The following is a 22,304-nucleotide window of genomic DNA, read 5'->3' on the forward strand; positions in this document are numbered from 1 at the left end:
GTTTGCATTCATTCAGTAAATACATACACGCATGTTTAAAAGAGCTTTAATTACATAGTGAGCTAATAATTACCGGGATATGTAGTATTAGTTTTCTTGAATGGGACTAATTTTTCATGTATCTTAAAATGCATAGGTATACACACATCGCTGTTGCAAGGCTACTACAATGAACATTACTCCCAAACTGCATTTAATGGAGTTTGGGAGTAAGTGTGCAGGCTTTGTCTCATATACAAATGTTTCTTGTACACTGCAAAAAGCAATATTTAGGCAAGTCAGATTTACTTAAATTAAGAACACTTTACTTTATTTGAGTAGATTCATCTTGACAAGTAAAATTATCTACCAGTGGAATAAGTGTGTTCTTATTAATTCATAAACATTAGAGTTTGTTGCTTACTTTAAATGCAAAGAGTTGTTGTAGCAAGATGTATTTTCATATTTTAAGTATAAAAATCTTATTCCATTGGTAGATCATTTTACTTGTCAAGTGAAATTTACTCAAATCCTGATAAAACTTTCTCAATTCAAGTAATCTTAACTTGGCTAGATTTTACTTTTTGCTTTGTCATGTAAGGTTTTAAAAGGTTGTTAAATTTTTATCCACCACTTTAGACCTACTGGTTAAATTAGATAAAATAGATTAGGGCTGCCAGATCTTAATGTCTATCATGGACTGTCTGACCTTTATGTATCTAAACTGTTTTTTCTTTTCTGACATTGCCAAAACGTCATTACAACTTTAACATTATAACTCTAAGAAAATTCTTCAAATCATTAAGGTGTATTGTGTAACTTTTCTGTCACAGGGCCTGTGAAATATTTTTCTTCATGTAGAAGTTATTGCTTTGTCTTGAATGTTTCACAGTATGGTATTAAGCCTTTCTAACATCACTGAGACCAAACCAGACCAAGTTACAGGTCAGATCTGTGAACAAGCAACTCCGCTCACATTTAAAATTATTGCTTTTCTATGTATTTTTGAGCTATATAACCTATAATTTAATAAATGTGAGCTACAGCTGTTTAATGTCACACTGTGGAACATTCCAGGCAGAGCAATGTCATATCCACAGAAACAAGCAGGTGACAGACCCCCACCCAAAAAGTTACATAGTGTACCTTTAAAATAATCAAATTTTTTTCAGTACTAGGATATAAGCAAAAACACAGGAGCAAAGTGATGTTATTCAGGCATCAAAATATTATAGTTTCAAAACATTTTTACAAAATTCACACTTTTATCATTGTTACAAAACATATTTGAATAATGCTATAAATTGTTAAGTAGTAGACAGCACAACAAGGACTACATTCATAACGTACTCCATACAACTGCACAACAACTTATGTAATAGAGAGTCATGTCAGTCACTATTTCATCTTTGCTCTGTTTTTTCCTTATGACCTAGTATATAGCTGAGACATATATTTTTATTACTATATATATATATATATATTTTTTTTTTTACTTATACATATACATTTATATAATTATGCCTTATTTGACACGAGTCAACTGTTATTTTAGCTGAGTCCAAATAATTTCCCTTGTGTATCTATTCAGTTTGTCTAAGAAAAGAAAAAACACACTAATTGAGTAATACTGTTTGTAATTTTAGGTCTATTTCTGCCGTCTGCATTCTAACTCCACTTTTGCATAATTATGGTCTTTACCTAAGTGTAAAATGCAGCATGGGCAGCACTTGAAACTGGATTCATTGGCAAAGAATGCGAAAGATTTGCAAACCGTGACTCAGGCTGTCTTCTCTGTGTTTACATCACAACATGCGTTCATTAAAGGTGCTTGTGTCTTTATTGTCAACGCCTCCATTTTGAAAAAGTGCCTCTCTCGATCTCTTTCTCTGCTCCTGCTGTACATTTTTGAAAACGTCATTCACATGAACAGACATGCACCATGCCTAGTCCCTCCCCATCACTATAAGTTATATTACACTGACCTGAATAACTATTAGCAAGAATGAATGCGTTTTCTGATTTTAGACATGTTATAATTTGGACTTATAATCACGGGGAGGTTGCATGACCCAAAAGTATAACTCTATTTCAGTATTCGTGCCTGCACTCCTCCCCTTTAGCTGTGCCTGTGTGTACTGCATTCCTAGCATGACATCACAGAGCTGTACACTCCCACAGGGTGGAGTGAGGCTCAGAGAGGAGAGAGAGAGAGTTTGGAAAGATCTGAGACAGGACAAAACAAGACGAGCAGCAGATAAAGTCCTGGAAAAACGCTCCAAAAAAAGAAATTAAGGAAAAAGACATTTGAAAGAATCAAAGGCGTCAGGGTGTAGCTTCAGCAGAGAGTTGGTGAGGAAAATGTGCCCTGATCTGAGACACTCGGACAGGTTGTCTTCACTGTGTTCTTTTTGTTTTTATATTAGTGTCGGACTTATAATTACTATAGAACTCATTTCAAGTCTAATTTTGATGGCTATATTTTTAAATCTCTTTATGTGTGCATGCCCAATTCAGTTAATTGATTGTAGAAGACTTACTATTGATTCATGTAGTTTTGAAGGTTAAAGCGTACTGTCTCATGTTGTGAGGACATGCATGCTGGCTACTTGGTGCTGGTGTTTGTTCTGAGAACAGAGGCCCTGAGGGACACACTGTGGTGACAGGGTTTGAGTCTGTTCCTCTTAAACATACTGTTGTGTAATGTACAGTCATGTCATATGGACTCTGCTTATGGTTTATGTTGCTGTCAGCTCTGTTGACACAAAGCTTAATTTTGATCTGATGTGTATTTTGTGTTACACTCTCACCTTTCCTTCACCTCTCCTCCAGGCGTACTCCCAGGATGCCTACCTGACAGGCAACGAGCCGTACTCCGGGGGAGCGGAGCACCTCCCGCCCCCTCCTCCCCTCTCATACTCTCGCACCAAGTCCCAGCCCCCTGCGGGGACGCCCTCCCCGGGATCTATGGGCCAGAACCAGCTGGATAACTGGACTCGCTGGCCCGGCTCCTCAGGCCCTTCTTCACCTCTGGACAACCGCTCTGCAGTGGGCAGCCCCCCCAGCTGGCAGGAGGGGCGTCCCGGAGACCCCGGGGGCGTGGGTCACAGCAGTCCTGCCCACCGCACCGAGGAGATCCAGTACGGCATGACCAGTCAGCAGCCTCAGGGCCAGACCAGGGGTCGGTCCTTCTCCTCTTCCTCATCCTCCGGACCTCTGTCCAGCCCTCTGCAGGTGCACTATCCCAACCACAGCTCCTCTTCTCAACCCCGAAAGTCCAATTCCGCCTGGACCAGCCCCCCCCAGGCCCACCCCCGCTGTGAGCGCACCCAGCAGGCCCTCTCAGACTGGTACTACAGCCAGCGGCCTGAGCGCTCCGGCCGCAGCACACAGAGACAGCGCAGCTACTCTCAGGACCGGCTCAGTGAGTACAAGAGGCAGCAGCGGTCTGGAGGCTGGCCCCACAGCGCCTCCCAGGACACACTCTTCCTCCTGCAGCAGTCTGGACCAGGGCCTCAGGGGGAGCCCTACTGGACCTATGGGGAGTATGAGTCAGGACCAGGACGGGGCCATACCTCCAACTACACACGGACACGCTCCGAGAACCTGCTGGCTCAGTACGACCACAGGGGGCGCTCTATGGAGATGCTGGACCGAACCACCGTCTCCCCTCGTTTTGAGAGGTGGAACCAGCCCCCTCAACCTCCCCCCAGGAACGACCTGTACCCCCGACAGACCGGACATTATGTACCCCCCCAGGCTCCTGCTGCCTCCAGACATCCTCATCCCAAACACTCCACTTCCCCACATACTCAGCCCCCCCAGCAGCAGGCCGTGCCCCAGAGCCGCCGCCTGCCCCACGCACAGAGCATGGACGACCAGCCCGTGGGTTACCGCAGCTACAGCCCCTCCTTTTACCGAAAGACCGGGCGCATCATGCAGGCACACTCCTTCAGGGACCCCTCATACTCTGGCCCACACTTGAACTGGAACCCAACCAGCCCCCCCGAGACCACCCCTGCCCCCCTGGTGTCGTCAACCTCCTCCCCGCTCTCCTCAAGTGCTTCTGAGTCCCAGGACCGCTCATATCGGCCCACCAACCACGAGAGGGAGCGAGGGACGGCGGAGGAGGTGACGGCCCAAACCCAGGAGGTGGTCCTGAGACAGAAGCCCCCGACAGGACGCAGAAACGCTCAGTGCATGAGACAAGCCCACTACGCTCTGCCCATAGATGGACTCGAACCCTCGCTCTTCTCCCCAGACCAGGACCCTGGGGCATCAGGAGAAGAGGGGGCTCCACGGAAAACCCAACGGCAGCCTGGCCCCCCTACCCATCGAGGACGACTCCCTGGCCTCTATACCATTCATAGGTGAGTGTTCATTCAGTTCAGTACACACACACACACACATATTGTCAACTGGGGATGCAAATATGCAAATGTGTGCTAGTTACCGGTGCTAGCTTGAGTTTTGAAGGAAGTAGAGTATGTAGAGTATGTAACTTTTCAGGTGGAGATTCATCCACCTGCTTGTTACATGGAAAGGCTATTTTACTGCTTGGAATGTTCCACCTTTAACTTGTCTACTGCAGTCTTAAGTCAGTAACATCTCCACGGTGGCGGACTCCCTTATCAGAAAAGTTACATAGGCCAACTTTACAACATATTTCAAAATGTGCATTGGAAAGAGATAGATAGGCAGATAGACATTCCCAAACACTGAAAACTAGTTTTGTTTTGCAGTTTTAATTTCCTTCCTGTCTTTTCATTGAGGCTTGATCCATTATTCACCGCTCTCTCATTGACATGTGATGGAGTGATGAAGTGGGCGGTTGAGTTTGTCTTGAGAAATACAGGATCCTCCCATAGTCTCACTATTATAGAATTATTACCAGTCATTGAATCATGTTTGAGAGAGCTCTCCTCCTACTATTACTGGAATATAATAAGCTTAAGAAAATAGGGTTGTAAAAGTAAATAAACAGTACTTGTCAATGCTGAAACTAGTATCGAAACTAGATCTTTTTAACAAGCATCAACACTGGAAAAAAAAATATATAAATCACAAGAACACCTTTTCTAATAGTTTTAAAATGACCTTGGCTTATATCAGAACAGTTTTTAAAAAAATATATATATTATTATTTCCATAGGCAACAGCATTTAGTTTGAGTAGTAGCTCTAGTTTAAGTAGATTCAGAATACCTGCTGCTTTTACTGTTACTACTACTACTACTACTACTACTACTACTACTACTACTACTACTACTACTACTACTACTACTACTACTACTGCTGCTGCTACTATTACTACAACTACTACTACCATGATATTTGTGCTATCATTGGTACCATTGCAACCAATATTTCTACTACAACAATTATTACATTTACTTTGACTTTGACTTAGTTTGATTTAGTTGACTTATCTAGAATTTAAAAAGTAACTACTGCTGATATACTTTTGTGTGTTTAAGTAGATTGGTCACAGAATAACATTTCTTTGTAAGATTCATATTTGTTAATTCATTATTTTTAAAGATGTTATAGCTTGTATTTTTTATACATTTAAGGGTAGTTCCATGTTTGTTGTCAATGGATTAAATGTTTACAGAGATGAATTAGCCAAAACAATGCATAATTCATTAACTGCAGGGTTTCTATCATAGTATACAGAGCACTTTTGAATTTACTCAGATTTGCCTAGTTAGCATTTTGCAATCTCCATTGGTATGACACAAGAGCTTTATGCAATTTTTATGCTGGAAAACACTGATATAAGACCTATTTTTATTTGCATAAGATTTTTCTAATATGTGTGATGCCCCCAAAATAGTAAATTTTTGTGATGAGTTAATTTCACATGGAGGTGACAGTCTGTAAATCATCTCTTCAGCTTAGGGCCATATAAAAGTATTGAGTCAAGATCAGCCTCTGGGCAAAGTGACTAAGTTTGAGTGAGTCATTTTAACTTCAAACTTCAAATATGGCTGACTTGTTTTTGTGTTTGGTACAGTCCCAGCCTTTGTGTCAGTGACAGTGGCGGGTTAGCTGGATCATGTCATGGCTTGTATTCACTAAAAACACTTCAAAAAGAGAAAGGGGCTCTTCTTTTTTGACTACTGCTTGAACTTTAGCAATAATGATGACAGCAGCCTTTAAAGGGTTCATATTACACTATTTTCTCATGTATGTTATAATGTTGTTTTCTTATCACAAACGTACCTGGAGATGTGTTTTGTCTCATTCACACATGTTTAACACACTAATCCTGCATATTTAGGCTGAATTAGTCTCTAAAACAGAAAACACTCTGTTCCACCTTGTGATGTCATGTGTTAATACAGATAGTGCTACACTGTGTTTTTAAACTCCAAACACCTTTACTACAATCATATGGATGATTTCTCTACTGAACAAAAGGTCAAAGGTAGATGTTAACTTGAAAGCTACCACTACATGACAACACAAAGTGCAACAGAGCATTATGGACTTTGGAGATGTAGACAGATTAGTATTAACAGACTCAAGGTGTGAATGAAACAAAAAACACAACTCTGGGTATGTTTGATAAGGTAACAGCATTATAACGTGGCTTAAAGCTCACAGGACTCTATTTTGTGTAATATGGGACTTTTAAATAAATAAAAAGCAGGTAAAGTGAGTTACACTGAAATCAAAGGCAAATTTCGCCTGTCCAAATTGCCACTCCCTTGTCGCCCATGTCCGAGCCAGAGGAGTCAAAATACAAAATGCTAAACAGATTCAAATCGGCTGACTCAGGTTTGACGTGGCTAAAACTAGCCAATGACATTTTAGGTCATGCAGTGTGGACACATAAGCTTAACTCTTCAATTTGTATACTTTTCAACAAACCAAACCAAAACCAAGAAACTGCAAAAAAACTGCAGCTACTACTACTACTATTACTGTTACTACTACTGTTACTACTACTACTACTACTACTACTACTACTACTACTAGAAAAGTCTGACCAAAAATCTATTGCATAGCATATCTATTGCTCGTACACTGTTATATAGTCCTACTGCTGTTACTATTACTAATATTACTGCTGTTACTGTCCACTTCTTCTACTACAGTACTACAATAAGAACAGATAAGTTGCAGTTACATATGTGAATGGTACTGAATGTTCTGTATCACAGTGGTTTGGAAAATGTACCAAGTACTGCATATTTTGGCTTTCCCGGGTACCACCAGATTTAAATCTAGACTATGGCTCAAATGAGTCTTAGTCAGGTCTAAAATTAGTTAACCATGGATAAGTTAGCCCATTACCCCAGTTTGAGAAACAATGCTTTATCAAGTCTAGTGTGAAAGGAAAGCTACATCAAGAAGTCATTGCTTCCATAGTATATCTGCTCTCTGTACTCTTAGATGTTATTAGTTACTCTGAGGGGTTATTGTCCAAAATGTCTGTTACGACTACTACTAAAACAACAACTACTACAGCTACTACTACTACTGCTGCTGCTTATAGTACTAATACTACTACATATATGTTCAATGTACATCTGCTCGGTACATATTCTTCAAAATGAATAGTACTACTAAAACAACAACTACTACTGCTGCTACTAGTACTACTACTAATAATAATAATGCTACTGTTACTACCACTACTACTCCTAATGATACTATTAAAACTACTTCTGCTACTACTACCGATGCCACTACTACTACGACTACTACTACTACTATTACTATTACTGCTTGCAACTACTACTACTAAGAAGTCCAACCAAAAGTCATTAAACCTTTAGCATATGTAACTTCTCTTTGTACACTATTTGTTGAGTTAGTCTGACCACATTCCTGCCTTCACCTCATTTCAGCGAAACCAGGTAGCTCTGCGCAGGTCGGGACACGTTTAAAGGCTCCAAACTGAAACTAGGCCCTTCTCTCCCCACAGACTGCACTTCTGCTGTCTCTCTTTGAGTATTTTTATCTTTAGGATTGTGCTAATTAAATCCTGGCTGTGGTTTTATTTAATGAGAGGTAGAATAAGGGGTGAAACTCAAGTAAAAGTATTGTTATTTCAAAATTTGTAACCAGTCGCTGCTGATGCTGCAACTACTACTGCTGCTACGACTACTATTACTACTATTACTACTGTTACTGTACGACTATTCTTATTGCTTTTGCTACTACAACTACTACTATTACTACTACTACTGTTACTTCTTCTACTACTATTGTTACTGCTTTTGCTGCCATTACTACTACTACTACTGTTACTACTACTACTATTGTTATTGCTTTTGCTACTACTACTACTACTACTACTACTATTGTTATTGCTTTTGCTACTACTACTACTATTACTGCTGTTACTACTATTACTATTGTTATTGCTTTTGCCACTACTACTACTACTACTACTACTACTACTACTACTACTACTACTACTACTACTACTACTACTACTGTTACTACTGTTACTACTGTTACTACTACTATTGTTACTGTTACTGCTACAACTACTATTTTTACCACTATCACTACTACTACTGCTACTGTTACTATTACTACTACCACCACTTCTACTGCTGCTGCTCCTATTCCTACTACTATTACTTCTACTACTACTATTACAGATTATGTTGAAATGAAAATCAGATTAAAGTTTGACAAAGCCTCAGACAGGCCAGTGCCTACAGTTAGCATCACACCCCAGGGAATATTGACAACATCACCTCCAAAGTATCTGTAGGTGGAATTACTTTAGTTATTTTCATATTTCCTTCCAGCAGATGTCCACTGTATAAAAGTGGAAGCCGTATGTCAGCATATTGAGACTGTTCCCACTCATTTCTGTAGCTGTAAATTAGCAGGAGGTTTGTGTGGCATGTTTCTAGCAGAGAACAGTGGGAGCCCAGAGTCTTGGCTCATGGCTTCAATGGCTTCTATTGTCCTCCTGTGTGTCAGAAGGAGCAGTGGTCAGCCTCTCTCTCTGTATGTGTCTATATGTGGAGGCTTGGTCTATATAACGGACTCTTTGGGTTTAAACAGAATAGAAACAAGACCTTATGTTTTTGTGGTGGGCGCCATTTTGTGTTACAAGCTCTGTCCCCAGTGCTAATTTTATGACTTTTGAAACAGTTTACTACATTATGTTATATTATGTTTTTCCTTGAGTTTAAGCCTTCTATTGTAAAAATGTAGGAAAATAATAGAAGCCATATTTGTCAATCATTCATTTTAACAGCTCAACAACAATCAGAGGTGACCAAAGTGGCGTAGGAGTATTTTGTCCTTCTTTTTAATAGCAATGTACTGCTGCATTTTGTTTTTTACTGACATTACTTTTTTATGCAAAATTCAACTTGTTGAGAAGCTATTGATAGAATAGTGTTTATATGTTTGTGGCACTTTAGTTTAAAAGTTTAAAGCAATGTGCATAAGTAAAGTGTTGTTACTTAGCTTTTGATTCGCAAAACAAGCACACAGTGTTGTATTTTCAACTGCATAACATTTTTGTATAAAACGTATTAAATGCACATTCCTGTAACTATGTATAAACTGCATTATAAATATACAGTAGAGAGATTGGCATATACCTACATAATATGTCAGAGGAAGTGAAAAATCCATGACGGCATCTTTTTAGCTACCACAAAACTGCAGAAGAATTTGAGGCAAGTTGGACAAGGGCCTAATTGTTCGAAGGCACTAAACTGGGCCACTGGGTCAAAAGGACATCCACAAAACTGCAGCTCGAGTGTGGGCAGCTCATCCTGGTCTGTTGTATCTGTAAAGAGTGATCTAGGGAAAAAGCAGTGGAGAAGAGAGTATTTCTTTAGTACTGTTAAAGGCGCACTGTGTAACTTTTTGGTTGGGGTCTGTCATGTGTTTGTTTCTGTGGATATGTTATTGCTCTGCCTGGAATGTTGCACAATATAACATTAAATAGCTCCACCTTACATTTATTCAATTACAGGTGATTTTATAACTTAAAAACACCTACAATAACAAGCATTCTGACTGTTAGCGGAGTGGCGTCTCCACAGATATGACCTGTAACTTGGTCTGGTTTGGTCTAGATGAAGATAGAAAGGTTTAATACCATGCTGTGAAATATTCCAGACAAAGCAATAACATCTCCATGGAGAAAAGCATTTGATGGACCCTCCACCAAAAAAGTTACACAATGCACCTTTAAAGCACATTTTTTATTAGAGTTGAGTTGTTTTACATTATAATATAGTTATTACTACTACTATTACAGTATTAGAATAAGAACAGATACATTGGAGTTACATGTGTGAATGGTACTGAATGTTCTTTATCCAGTCTAGTGTGAAGGAAAGCCTCAGCAAAAAGTCATTACTTCCATAGTATATCTGCGCTCTCATAGTCTTAAATGTACATGCTTTTTGGTATTATTAAAGAACGTTCTTTATTTTGAGTTGAGTTGTTACACATTATAGTACTATATATAGTTCACAGTTTTTAAACTTATTACATGCAATGCTGTGACCCAATCAAATGGGGGAGCCAAAGTTCCTGTATCAATGATGTAAAAAGGAAATTCCAAAATCTTGAACCTGGTCAATTATAGGTCACAGTCCATTAAAGGCATATTTATATGTTTGTCCAACCACCAGAAAACCATTATTTTCAATGAACCCCTCCTGAAATCATTTGAAAAATTGTATTTAAAGTAACATGCATAATTTTTACATAGACAATTTACCATATTATAGCCAAAATTCTCTGATAAGTCATTATTTTGTTTTAACTACATCAAACCGGTATATATTTTTTTCACCACCTCAAAATTCTTACCTAGAAATGTTCAACTCATTTTTATCATATCAACATTTTTGTCATATCAACTAAACATTGGTATAAATGTGGCTCTTAAATTGTAAACCTATAGCTTAAATAGAACACATTCTTACTGAACCATAAGGAACCATCTCAGCATTGTACTGTATTTGTGCTGCCCTCTGGTGGCTTCCTGGCAAACTACATCACTTGGACACCCACTTAAGAGTTTAAAATGTCAAATTCTGCTTTATTTAACAGTATGCAAACACCAGTCCGTGCATAATCCTCCATTTGAGTCCGGAAGTTTGACTGTGAATAGTGGTTTCACATCCTCGTATCCTGTCTCCAACCGAAACTACTTTATAATCCACTAACACAACAAAAACATGTAATTTTTCCATATCTGGCAACTCTTGTATTAACTCACAACAGTTAATCATTACACATTTGTCAACAAAGCTATTATCTCAGTAATAAAGTGTGAATTTTGCTTCCAGTCCAATGTGGTAGTACTATTGTTCATTTAGTATTATGTAGAACTGAAACTACACATGTATTTAAGCTATAACCAAACTGGGAAATAAGGTTAGCTGGTTAGGTTCATTAGCACTTTCTATGGCAGCAGGAGACACAGGTACTGTCTATATGGAAATGTATGCTCGTATCTTATCACCCCTGTTACAGTTCTGAGGTGACGTTCTATTTTAAACTTTTGTGTGCTGCGTTAGACAAAATGTTAAAGGCTCTCTGTAGGAATTGAAACTAATAGCTGTTTTGAATTTCTTTTTCTGTACTAATATAGATATATTTAAATGTTACAGTGCAAATTTGAGAGATGTAGCTTTTTATTTTTAGTAGTAGTAGAAGCAGTAGGCTAATATTAGTAGTAGTAGTAGTTGTTGTAGTAGTAGTAGTATTAGTAGTAGTAGTTGATGGAGTAACAGTTGTTGTTGTAGTAATAGTTGTAGTTGTAATAATAGCAGTTCAGTAATAGTAGTTGTAAATTATGCATTAGTAGTTATTTTAGTAGCTAGTATAGAAGCACAGTACTTTAAATTGTGATTTACTTTTGTCTGTACTTGAGCAATCTTTTTGAAATTTTGAGATCTGAAAGAAAAATGGTATACAGTTTTGAACAGAATTGTATGTATTCCACAAACAAAATGTGTGTGTGTAAAAATGCTCCCTTTGTAGAAGATGACTGAATATACTACAATGAATTCAAACATAACAACAGGGACGCTGTGAGTCAAAACGACTTTGTATTTTTTCAGATAAAAGCTTGTGGTGTAGAAAGAGATACATTTAGATTCCAGAGATAACATTTGTGGTTCAGGTTTTTTCCTGTTTGTTCCCTGTTTTTTCAGAAGGTCTGTGATGGACTGGGTTACACTGTTTGAAGAAGCAGGCTGTGAAGCATTATGTTTAGTCTCTTGTCACCTAGATCGTAACTTTATGTCTACATCTGGATGATTTCCATTCTATCAGATTTGTATTTAAAACATGTTTAGATAGACAAGACTTTACTGTCCCAAATCAAATATGTTTCCACAGACGTCATGACAGTTGTTGACATTTCACCACAAAAACATATAGACACAACAGACAATTAACAAGGGACATTCACGCAATAGTAGGTAAGACTATAGGTCAGTGTTGAGTTAAATTGTGTTTTCTGCTAATTCAATGTAAGCGTTTTTGTCAAGGCTTTCTCATTCAGTCAAGCAAAATATGTTGTTGTCTTATTATTTTACAATGACAATACAGAAAACTAACATTCATGAGCATTTAACTTAGTCCATATTTAAAGTAAGTAAGTAAGTAGAACTGTACAGATGTTAACTAGGAATGCACGATCCAACTTTTTCAGCTCTGGGATGGATATCGATTATTAGCTTTAACTATCTGATATTAATAGATACCAGTGTGGGGACTAAGAATAGGCTTTCTCCCCCAAAACAGTTAACTTATTACAAAATGGATCCAATTGTGTTATGTAAATGTTATTTATCCATGGAAAAAATGAAAACATTATGAGACATTCTACATCACACAGTAAACAGTCTTGTCAGAATATCGGCTGAATATCATGGGGCCGATACCCGCCACTATCCGATACCAGTATCAGTATCAGAGCATCCCTAATTACGGCATCATTAGTCCATATTAAAGTATCCCTTATAGGAGTTTCAACACTGAAGAAAGCATCAACGGTATTTTTAATGATAACCTGGTTCCTTACCTGTTTTGTTCCTGCAACTTTTTCTAAACTAACCCTGCTTTTCCCTTTAAAAACCTATTTCTCTAACACTTTATACTTCCTGTTTCCTTTCCTCCCTCCTCTACCTCTCCTCCTCCCTCCTCCTCGTCTCCTGGCCCCGCCCACAGATGAACCGACCAGTCCGAGTGCAGACCTGCGGGCGCGGCATGTCCCAGCTTCTTCAGTGGTCTCCAGCGGCATGTCTTCAGCGCCCCCTGTGGTCACCAGCCCCGCCTCCCCCACCTTCACCTTCCCCCTCACTAGGCTCTTCTCACAGGACTGCAGTGAGTCCCGCCCTCCTCTCCTCCTACTCCACCCCTCCTCCCTCTCTCTCCGAATCCAACAGTGTGACGGCATGCGGCGAAATAACCCAATCTGTGATGTTGTTGTATCTACGTGGATGTGTAGTGAATTATGTAGAGTGCGTTTTCTCTAAAAGACTAGGCATCTTTGTGGTTCACATCTTATCAAGTAATTTTAAACAACTTCAGCAAGGTGGAAGGCATTTTTGGCTTTGGAGATGTCAACAGGGTTACTCGAAAATGTGTGAATGAAACAACACACAGCTCCGGGTATGTTTTTGAAGAGGTAACAACCTTATCACATGACTTAAAGGTTTGTCAAGTTATACTACACTTTGCTAGTACTGAAAAGTATATATATTTTTTATAAATTGGCATATAATATAATTAATTCCTTCTTCAATGGTGGTTAGTTACTGTGTAGCCACGGCTCTCCTGGATGTCCTGGTTGCCTAACTGTTGCAGCCAGTTTGTACCAATGGCCTCTTCGATAACCACCAATCATACAAAAACATGCATACAGGAAAGGTGTCTTGCCATAAAAATAGTTTGAACTAAAACCCGGCCTCTGTGGTAGACCCTGAAGTAAAGTAGATGCTGAAATTGTGATTCTGGTCCATTGAACTTTTAAACAAAATTACTTGGTAAGATGTGTGCCTGCATGCTGGTCAAAACAACTCAAGATTTAGTTAAACTGCATGATTTACAACTACATAAGGAAATATTTTAGGTTAACACTGATTTGAATCTAGAATTGCATGAGTTAATTGTATGTATGTGTTTTTATATTTCTGTTATATCTGCATGTTAGTGATGAGAAGGGAAATTTTAACACCGCCTGCCCATCTCCTAATGTCAAATATTAACACAGTAACTTACTCATGGTACCACCCCCGTTGCTTTCTGTCACTATCCTTTTTGTTAATCCAACGCCTTTGTGGTGATTGGCATTACATCGTTACATTTTTCTTTTTCTTTTTTCTTTGTTTTCATCCTTCCTTTTTGTCTCTCCGCTCATTCACACTGTCCCTGAGCAGGCAGTATTAAATCGACTCGCCGTTCCTCCTATCTTCTAGCAATAACAACAGAGCGCTCCAAGTCATGTGATGAAGGACTCAACACCTTCAGGGACGAGGGACGCGTGTTTTCGTGAGTGTTATTTTTGAATTAATTTGAGTCTGGTTTGAGGTAGTATGTGGAATTTTAACTTATATTTGTTTTGTTTCTGTCATCAGCAGGAGGCTACCAAAGAGAGTAAAGAGCTTCTTCACAGATGGGGTAAGTACAAAAATGCCTTTGTGGGGGCCAAAACTTGCCCTGTGTAGGGTCTGCATGTGTGGTGCCTCAAACACATGTCTTCCATTAAAGAGAGTCCAGAAAATGCTGTGTTCCTTAATATTTATTGGCATATCTTACAGCCATCCAAATACTACACAGATCCAGCCCCTTATAGACCACAGTCAAAAGACTGTTCCTTCCTTCACACTGCAACACCTGAGTGCATCATTTCCTCCCCTTTTATGGGGCAGGCAAATTACACAGTGCTCCACACAGAGGCAGGAGCTACAGAAGCTCTGTACTACAGCTTTTATGCTGCAAATGTAAATATTTATTTCACTATCATAAACAACATAATAACACATATTTTGGACCATAAATAATATTTTTAAAAGTCAAATGCTATTTTTGAAGATTTTTAAAGATCTGATTGCTGAAATAGGCCTTAGTCTGCCTGAATCTTTTTGAGTTTACAAAACCACTATATAAATCAAATGTATTATTATTTTAAAGAATAAGGAATCAGCCCCATTTGTTTACAGAATTATTAGCAGCCTTTCTGCAAAGGTAAATGTTCATAGCTTTCTGAGTTAAAATTTTACCTAGAAATGTGTTTTGCTGTAAGGTTAAGGATGTGAACTGTTTCTAATCTACAATCTTAAGGCAGTTCATAAGTAAGCAGAGAAAGAAAATTGTAGACTATACTGTACTCAAAGCGTTTAATAAATAATATAATTTTATTAAATTTTCCTTCTTGTGTTTTTTAGTCTTTGGATAATCTGGGGTCAGCAGAGGAAGTTCGGTCCAAGCGCCATTCGACCTCAGAGCTGGGGAACATCACGTACAGTGACGTGCGGAGAGAGGGATGGCTCCACTACAAACAGATCCTCACAGAAAAGGGCAAGGTGAGGGCCCGCTCTGTCTCTCTCTGTCATGAAGATATATGCAAAAGGAAAAATAATCTACAATGTTGAAACTGGTGATTTATTTTTATCCAATAATGCATAGCCAACCACAGAAACAACTGTTGTCTGCGATTACTTTTATGAGGAGAAATTACTGGTCATGGGGAAACCCTAATGCTGTATCATAAAAATGTGTGTTGAAGGTCTCTCAGGTATTTTCTAAGGGCAAAAACATCACTAGCAATGAAGTCATAAGAATGCTACTAGGGATGTGACAATAACCGAAATAACGCAGTATTGCATCTTCAAAAGTTCTCCGTAATATTGTGGAATATCACAATATATCGAATGTCAAGTCTCTTTGCTCATATTTGTGAATATACTTGTCACATATTTGTTAGCTTCTACAAAATACTGCAATAAATATCATACTGTGAGATGCATATTGCAAAAATATCGTACTGAGAAGTCTGGATATTGTTACATTCCTAACTGTTTTGAAGTACCATAATTTTCTCCCAAAACAACTAATTATCCTAACTTTGAACAGAATCATATTATTAAAACATAAATGGCAAATTAAATTGTAATCACAATGGTTGTGCAAAAATATGCAATTAAATATATTTCCCAAATCGTGCATTTTACCATATTTTTCTCTCATACAATAGATCTGTACAAACATGTTCTGAAATGTGATTCTTGTATTAGTTTGACTTCATATTTCAGTTTTATTTCAGAATCCCGTTATCAAAACATGAAACCAAAATCTCTGTACTTGTGCAATACTATTTCCTAATCGTGCAGGTCTGGACAAAAGTTTGTTTTATCATATTGTTCTCTTCTTGTAATTTACAGAAGGTTGGCAGCGGCATGCGTCCATGGAAACGAGTCTTCTCCGTGCTCCGGTCCCATTCGCTGTTTCTGTACAAAGACAAGAGGGAGGCGGTGCTACGAGGGGCTACGGTCGGGGGCGGGGCAGAGGAAGATCAGCCAGTCAGCATCCGCGGCTGCCTGGTGGATATCGCGTACAGTGAAACCAAACGGAAAAACGCCCTGAGACTCACCACCCAGGACTTCTGCGAGTACCTGCTCCAGGCCGAGGACCGTGATGACATGTTGGACTGGATCAAGGTCATAAGAGAAAACAGCAAAACGGACAATGAGGTAACAAACATCAGAAGTTGTGGCGTTATCATATTAAACCAAATTCTGTTATTAAAGGTGCATTGTGAAACTTTTCTGGTGGAGGGCCTCTCAAATACTTCTTTCCATGGAGATGTTATTGCTTTGTTAGGAATGTTTCACAGTATGGCATTGAACCTTTCTATCTTAATGGAAACCAAACCAAGTTTCAGGTCAGATCTGTGGAGAAGTGAACCCATTCACAGTCAGAAGGCCTGTTTTTCTGGGTATTTTTGAGCCATAAAACCTGTTATGTCATACTGCGGAACATTCCAGGCAGGGCAATAACATATTCATAGAAACAAGCAGGTGACAGACCCCAAACCAAAAAGTTACACGGCGCTGTATCTGAATTTTACTGCCTTAAAAATGTGAAAAACAGAGATATTTCATTTTAAACTGTTTGCAGTGATCCAAAGTTACTCCTCACTTACTTTATGCTTTCTGAGTATCCTAATTATTCACTGTGATGGGTTTATAAGTGCTTTTATAAGTGCTTTTTATAACTTTTAGAGTGGAGTTTTGCCATCACAGTTTACAAGACAATTACCATACTAAGTGCACACTTCCTGACAATACACAACAAACTTATTTTGATTGATTGATTCATTTTGAGCTCATGACAGTAGTTACAGGTGTACAATATTTACATTTACACGGTAAAAGATTACATAGTAGGTTTGTATTGTGTTCTTACATAGCTGTTCACACACACACACGCCTACATATTCACAAGACAATGACAGATGTGGCTCAAAAGGGAGTGGGAAGAAGAATATATAATGTATAAAACCTCAAGAGCTGCTTATACAATATATCTGTACTGGGGCATTTTTCCCATGTATTTGCTCAAATACAAGGGAAAAAATGGGTACAGGGCCGTTAAAATAAGTTAAAATATATATATATTAATTTATTCCCAGCAAAACTAACAACAAGGTGACGGCTTAAACTTCTTATAGTTTACCAAGTTTTAGACAATCCATCAAACATGTACCAACTTGCTGCTCTCCTGGTTCGGATTAATATTACTGAGAAAAATCATCTGACAAACTACATTACACCAATAATCTCCGTTTTGTGAGACAGTTACATTTTACCTTAATTTATTTAGAAGCTGTTTTTACATTAAATTTTTAAGGGGGCAGACCGCTTATAAAAGGATCCATAAAATCTTGGCTAATCATAATATTATGTATTTTATTTTGTTTCAGGAGCTTGGCTTTTCCAGACAGGCCTTAATCAGCAAGAAACTGAATGACTACAGAAAGCAGATGTAAGTTTAAGTTTAAATAATACTTGTATGTAATGTAATAAATATATTAGAAACATTTTAGGAATTTGAGAAAGCATTGCTATACAATGCTGACCCACGAGACTTTCTAATACTAATTCCATCTTGGTTTTTACATAAGTCATAAAAATAATTTCAATATTACCTTAAAACAGTTCACAGTTACACAGTCACAATATTTCCTTTAATAGATTCAGTGTTTTATTTTTGTTGTTCTGAACTTATTTTCCAATTGCTGTTTAAATTGGTTTACAGTATATTATATGCTAACTTGTTTTTCATTGTCTAAGAATTATTTCAATATTTCATTTATTGCGTAGAAGGGCTTTACATATGAATCCTTAAGATTAACAATTCATTACAGCTTTGAGAAAACCATTCCTGCATAAATTCACATTATCCATTGTTAAATCTTAAATCTTTTCTGAACGTGCCTCTCTGTCTCCCTCTGCAGTCCGACCAGTGGTAAACCAGACTCCTCTCCACGTTTGCACCGCTTGCCAAATTTCCTCTCAGCCAAAACTGAAACCGCTGCCAGTGCCCCACGCTCACCCAAACCAGAAGGCAAAGGTTAGTCAAAGAAAACAACTCCTCTTTGACTGAACTGTAAGGGGGATTTTGGATATGTCTTTCATTTTCTTTTTGTAATAAAACATGGTCATACTTGGAAACACTGATTATTATGAAGAAATTTTCCAGAGCCGTGAGTCATGACAGCAGCAGGGACTTCCACAACACAAACACAACACAGCTGGTTTCGTTTTAGTTTTGGTTCATTTTCAATTTAGTTAAGTTTCTGACAAGTTTATAAACAAGATGAGACGCACTCTACTGAATATCCAGCTCATACATATATTTAATAGAGTTTAAAGGTACTCTATGTACTTTTCTGGTAAGAGTCCAGCACCTATTGTGTCTGAAGAGTTATGCTTGGGAGACTGCTTTCCCTGGAGTGTACCACAGTATGACATTAAACTTGTATGTTATTTAGTTATAGATGGTTTTTTTTTTACAATAAAACAATACCTTGAAAAATGTGCATTCTACTGTAAGCAGGTTCCTCACTTCTCCACAAATCAGACTTGTAAATTGGCATGGTGCTTATCTCCATGGAAATAGATACGGTCATTATCATACTGTGAAAAATTCCAGGAAAAGCATCAACATGGTGGTGGACCCTGCACCTGGGAAGTTACACAGTGCACCTTTAATAACTAGCAACCTACAACTACTATACAAAATACTACTAAACAAAATAGAGGTACATAGAAAGTAAACATACCAGCAGACATACAAAAAAAACTAAAAAACTACTACTACTACTACTGCTACAAGAGGAAGCTTATTCAATCCTTTACTTACTTTTGCATAAGTGCTATTATGTCAAAAAATATAATTTAAATGCAAATATCCAATAATTATTTAAGAATATTGTGTTTAGTTTATTAAAATACTTGTAACTATTATTTAATTCTGTTTACAATAACTACCACGTACTACTACTGCTGCTGCTCCTGCTGCTACTAATACTACTACTACTTTGACTGAATTACAACCTATAACCTTTGCATGATCAGTAACACATACTGCTATGGCCTTTCTGTCAAAGTAGTAGTCATAGTGGTAGTAGCAGTAGCAGTAGTAGTAGTAGTAGTAATAGTAGTAGATTGGAAATACATAATATTTAAGACCACTACTACTGCTACTATTTTGATTGAAAGATCATAGCAGTATGTGTTTCTGATCATGCAAAGGTTAGTGGTTGAAGTAGGTGGTAGTAGTAGCAGTAGTAGTAGTAGTAGTAGGGAACTCTTTTTGAGGTTGCTTAAAGAATTTGTATATATTGTTGTTAACCCAGTGTGTGTTTGTCGACAGAGGAGAGCAGCCCGCCCAAATCTCCTTGGGGAATCAACATCATCAAAAAATCAAAGAAGGCTGGGCCTAAAGCTTTTGGAGTGAGGTTAGAGGACTGTCAGCCCGGTGCCAACAACAAGGTAAGGATCCATACTATAGCAATACTTCTGAATGCAGTACAGGTACTATTAATGGTATGTGGTATTTTTAGAGTTTAAGTGCAAGTTCAAAGATGTTTTTATTTAGATTCTGTCCCAAGTTGGATCTCTTTAGCTGAGACCTGATATAGTCGTATATTCTGGGGCTGGTTTAATTCTAGTTTAGACCTGGTTTGGTTCTGACTTAGTCCTAGTTTTGGACCTGGTTTAGTTCTGGAATAGACATGGTTTAGATCTACTTTATTCTTATTTTAGTCTACATGCTAACCTTAGACGTGGCTTATTCATGACTTTGTCCTATTTTAGATCCTGGTTTAGTCTTGGTTTAGTATTACATCATTATATTTTTTATTCTTTAATATTAAGAAGAGACTATGCTGAAACCCATGTGAAAGTCATTCTTGACTAACACAGGACTAAACGAGGACTAGAACAGGACCAACCGAAGTCCACATCAAGACTAAAATGGGTTCAAATCTTTTGTCCCAGTTCATCCCGATGATAGTGGAGATCTGCTGTGGTCTGGTGGAGGAGATGGGGCTGGAGTACACTGGGATTTACAGAGTCCCCGGGAACAATGCAATGGTGTCTCTGCTCCAGGACCAGCTCAACAAAGGAGTGGACATCAACCCCACAGAGGAGGTAAGAGCTTTAGACAGAAAGAAGTGCAAATAAACTTCAAGTGCAAACTCTAGAGGTGGGAGATTTATTGAAAATGGTATAATATCACAATAGTTATTTTAGAGATTATCTGCAAAATAACTCTATCTCCAGGAGATATGCAAAATTATAATATTAAGTATATTGCCTATCTCCCAAACAGGGTTATAAAGTGATATTTCTGCCCTGCAGTTGGGCCATTCACTTTTTGTGACAGCCCTCAATCACACCATATTGCCAATCAGTCATTTTGGTACAAAATAATCTGCTGCTCACTGGTGTGATCTGCAACCATGCGGTAGAGATGCCAACTCTTTGTTGTGATGACATTTACATCAGGTCCCACTGGGCACCACATTTTTCTAACATGGAAGTCAGTGACTTTTTTTCTTTTATTAAGTTGTTTTAGCTAAATATTGTGATTTAAGATGTACAAATTATAACATAGTGATCCATGGGTGTCATAAATTGTAGATAAATAGCAGGTTCAAGCACAATAGGTCTTGTGATTTTGAGATGCTGAGCAAAAAGATTACTCTACTAGTATTATCACTGCTATAGGCAAATATCATAGAGGGCGGTTAAATTTCTGTTTCATAAGCCTTTCATAGCTCTTATCTTTGAAAGAAACAGCCAATTCATTGGTCATTCCGTAATCTTCAGTTATGTCTTTATGTATTTTGGTTTATGTTCCTCTATTGTTTCCACAGTCTACTCCTATCTCTATTCATAGTGTCTATGAACCTGTTTTCACCGCTGTGTTTTGTTTTGACCTTTTCAGAAATGGCAGGACCTCAATGTCGTCAGCAGTTTACTCAAGTCCTTCTTTAGAAAACTCCCAGAGCCTCTCTTCACCAACGGTTAGCACCAAACAGGTTTCAACAAGTTTTTTACCACGCTTCCAGGAATTTGGTTTTGAATATTTTTGTCTTTATCTTTGCAGATCATTACAACGATTTCATAGATGCCAATCGGATGGACAGTGCATCAGACCGACTCAAAACTATGAAGAAACTAGTGCGTGTTATAGCTATTTAAATACAATTCTATAACTAATCAATGGACATTAAAGGTGTAACTTTAATGTCCATTGTGTAACTTTTCCGGTGGAGGATCCATCAAATGCTTTTCTCCATGGAGATGTTATTGCTTTGTCTGGAATGTTTCACATTATGGTATAAACCTTTCTATCTTCATGGAGACCAAACCAGACAGGTCAGATCTATGGAGAGGCAACCCCACTTACAGTCAGAATGCCTGTTTTTCTAGGGATTTTTTTTTGCTATAAAACCACCTGTAACTGAATAAATGTACTGTAGAGCTGTTTAATGCCATACTGTGGAACATTTCAGGCAGTGCAATGACATATCCATACAAGCAGGTGACGGACCCCCAAGGAAAAAGTTACATAGTGCAGCTTTACGTATTAAAGAGTGTTATTTTTGAGCAAGTTTTAACTGGTTTTATTTCCTGTTTTTCAGATACGAGACCTCCCTGATCACTATTACCACACATTGAAGTTCCTGGTTACGCACTTGAAGACAGTAGCAGACCATTCAGATAAGAATAAGGTTTGTTAAGGCTTGTTTTTCATACGATGTAACAGCGATAATGAGTTTTATGTATGTAGCTT

At 38.2% G+C, this 22,304-nt stretch overlaps 1 protein-coding gene across 1 annotated transcript in view; it reads left to right on the forward strand.

Annotated features, from left to right (window-relative positions):
- Positions 1-22,304, forward strand: part of arhgap23a (Rho GTPase activating protein 23a) — a 63,594-nt gene that overhangs the window by 25,462 nt on the left and 15,828 nt on the right. The window contains 14 exon segments of the mRNA XM_055152251.1: positions 2,812-4,274; positions 4,276-4,349; positions 13,164-13,319; positions 14,414-14,486; positions 14,573-14,615; positions 15,383-15,520; positions 16,379-16,687; positions 17,920-17,981; positions 18,454-18,569; positions 19,875-19,993; positions 20,501-20,653; positions 21,453-21,531; positions 21,615-21,688; positions 22,153-22,242. Of these exon segments, the coding sequence (XP_055008226.1) occupies positions 2,812-4,274; positions 4,276-4,349; positions 13,164-13,319; positions 14,414-14,486; positions 14,573-14,615; positions 15,383-15,520; positions 16,379-16,687; positions 17,920-17,981; positions 18,454-18,569; positions 19,875-19,993; positions 20,501-20,653; positions 21,453-21,531; positions 21,615-21,688; positions 22,153-22,242 (2,949 nt within the window).

This window comes from Boleophthalmus pectinirostris, unplaced genomic scaffold, assembly GCF_026225935.1.
Source record: "Boleophthalmus pectinirostris isolate CB_2022bp ecotype Guang Dong unplaced genomic scaffold, ASM2622593v1 HiC_scaffold_17, whole genome shotgun sequence".
NCBI classification, from domain to species: domain Eukaryota; kingdom Metazoa; phylum Chordata; class Actinopteri; order Gobiiformes; family Gobiidae; genus Boleophthalmus; species Boleophthalmus pectinirostris.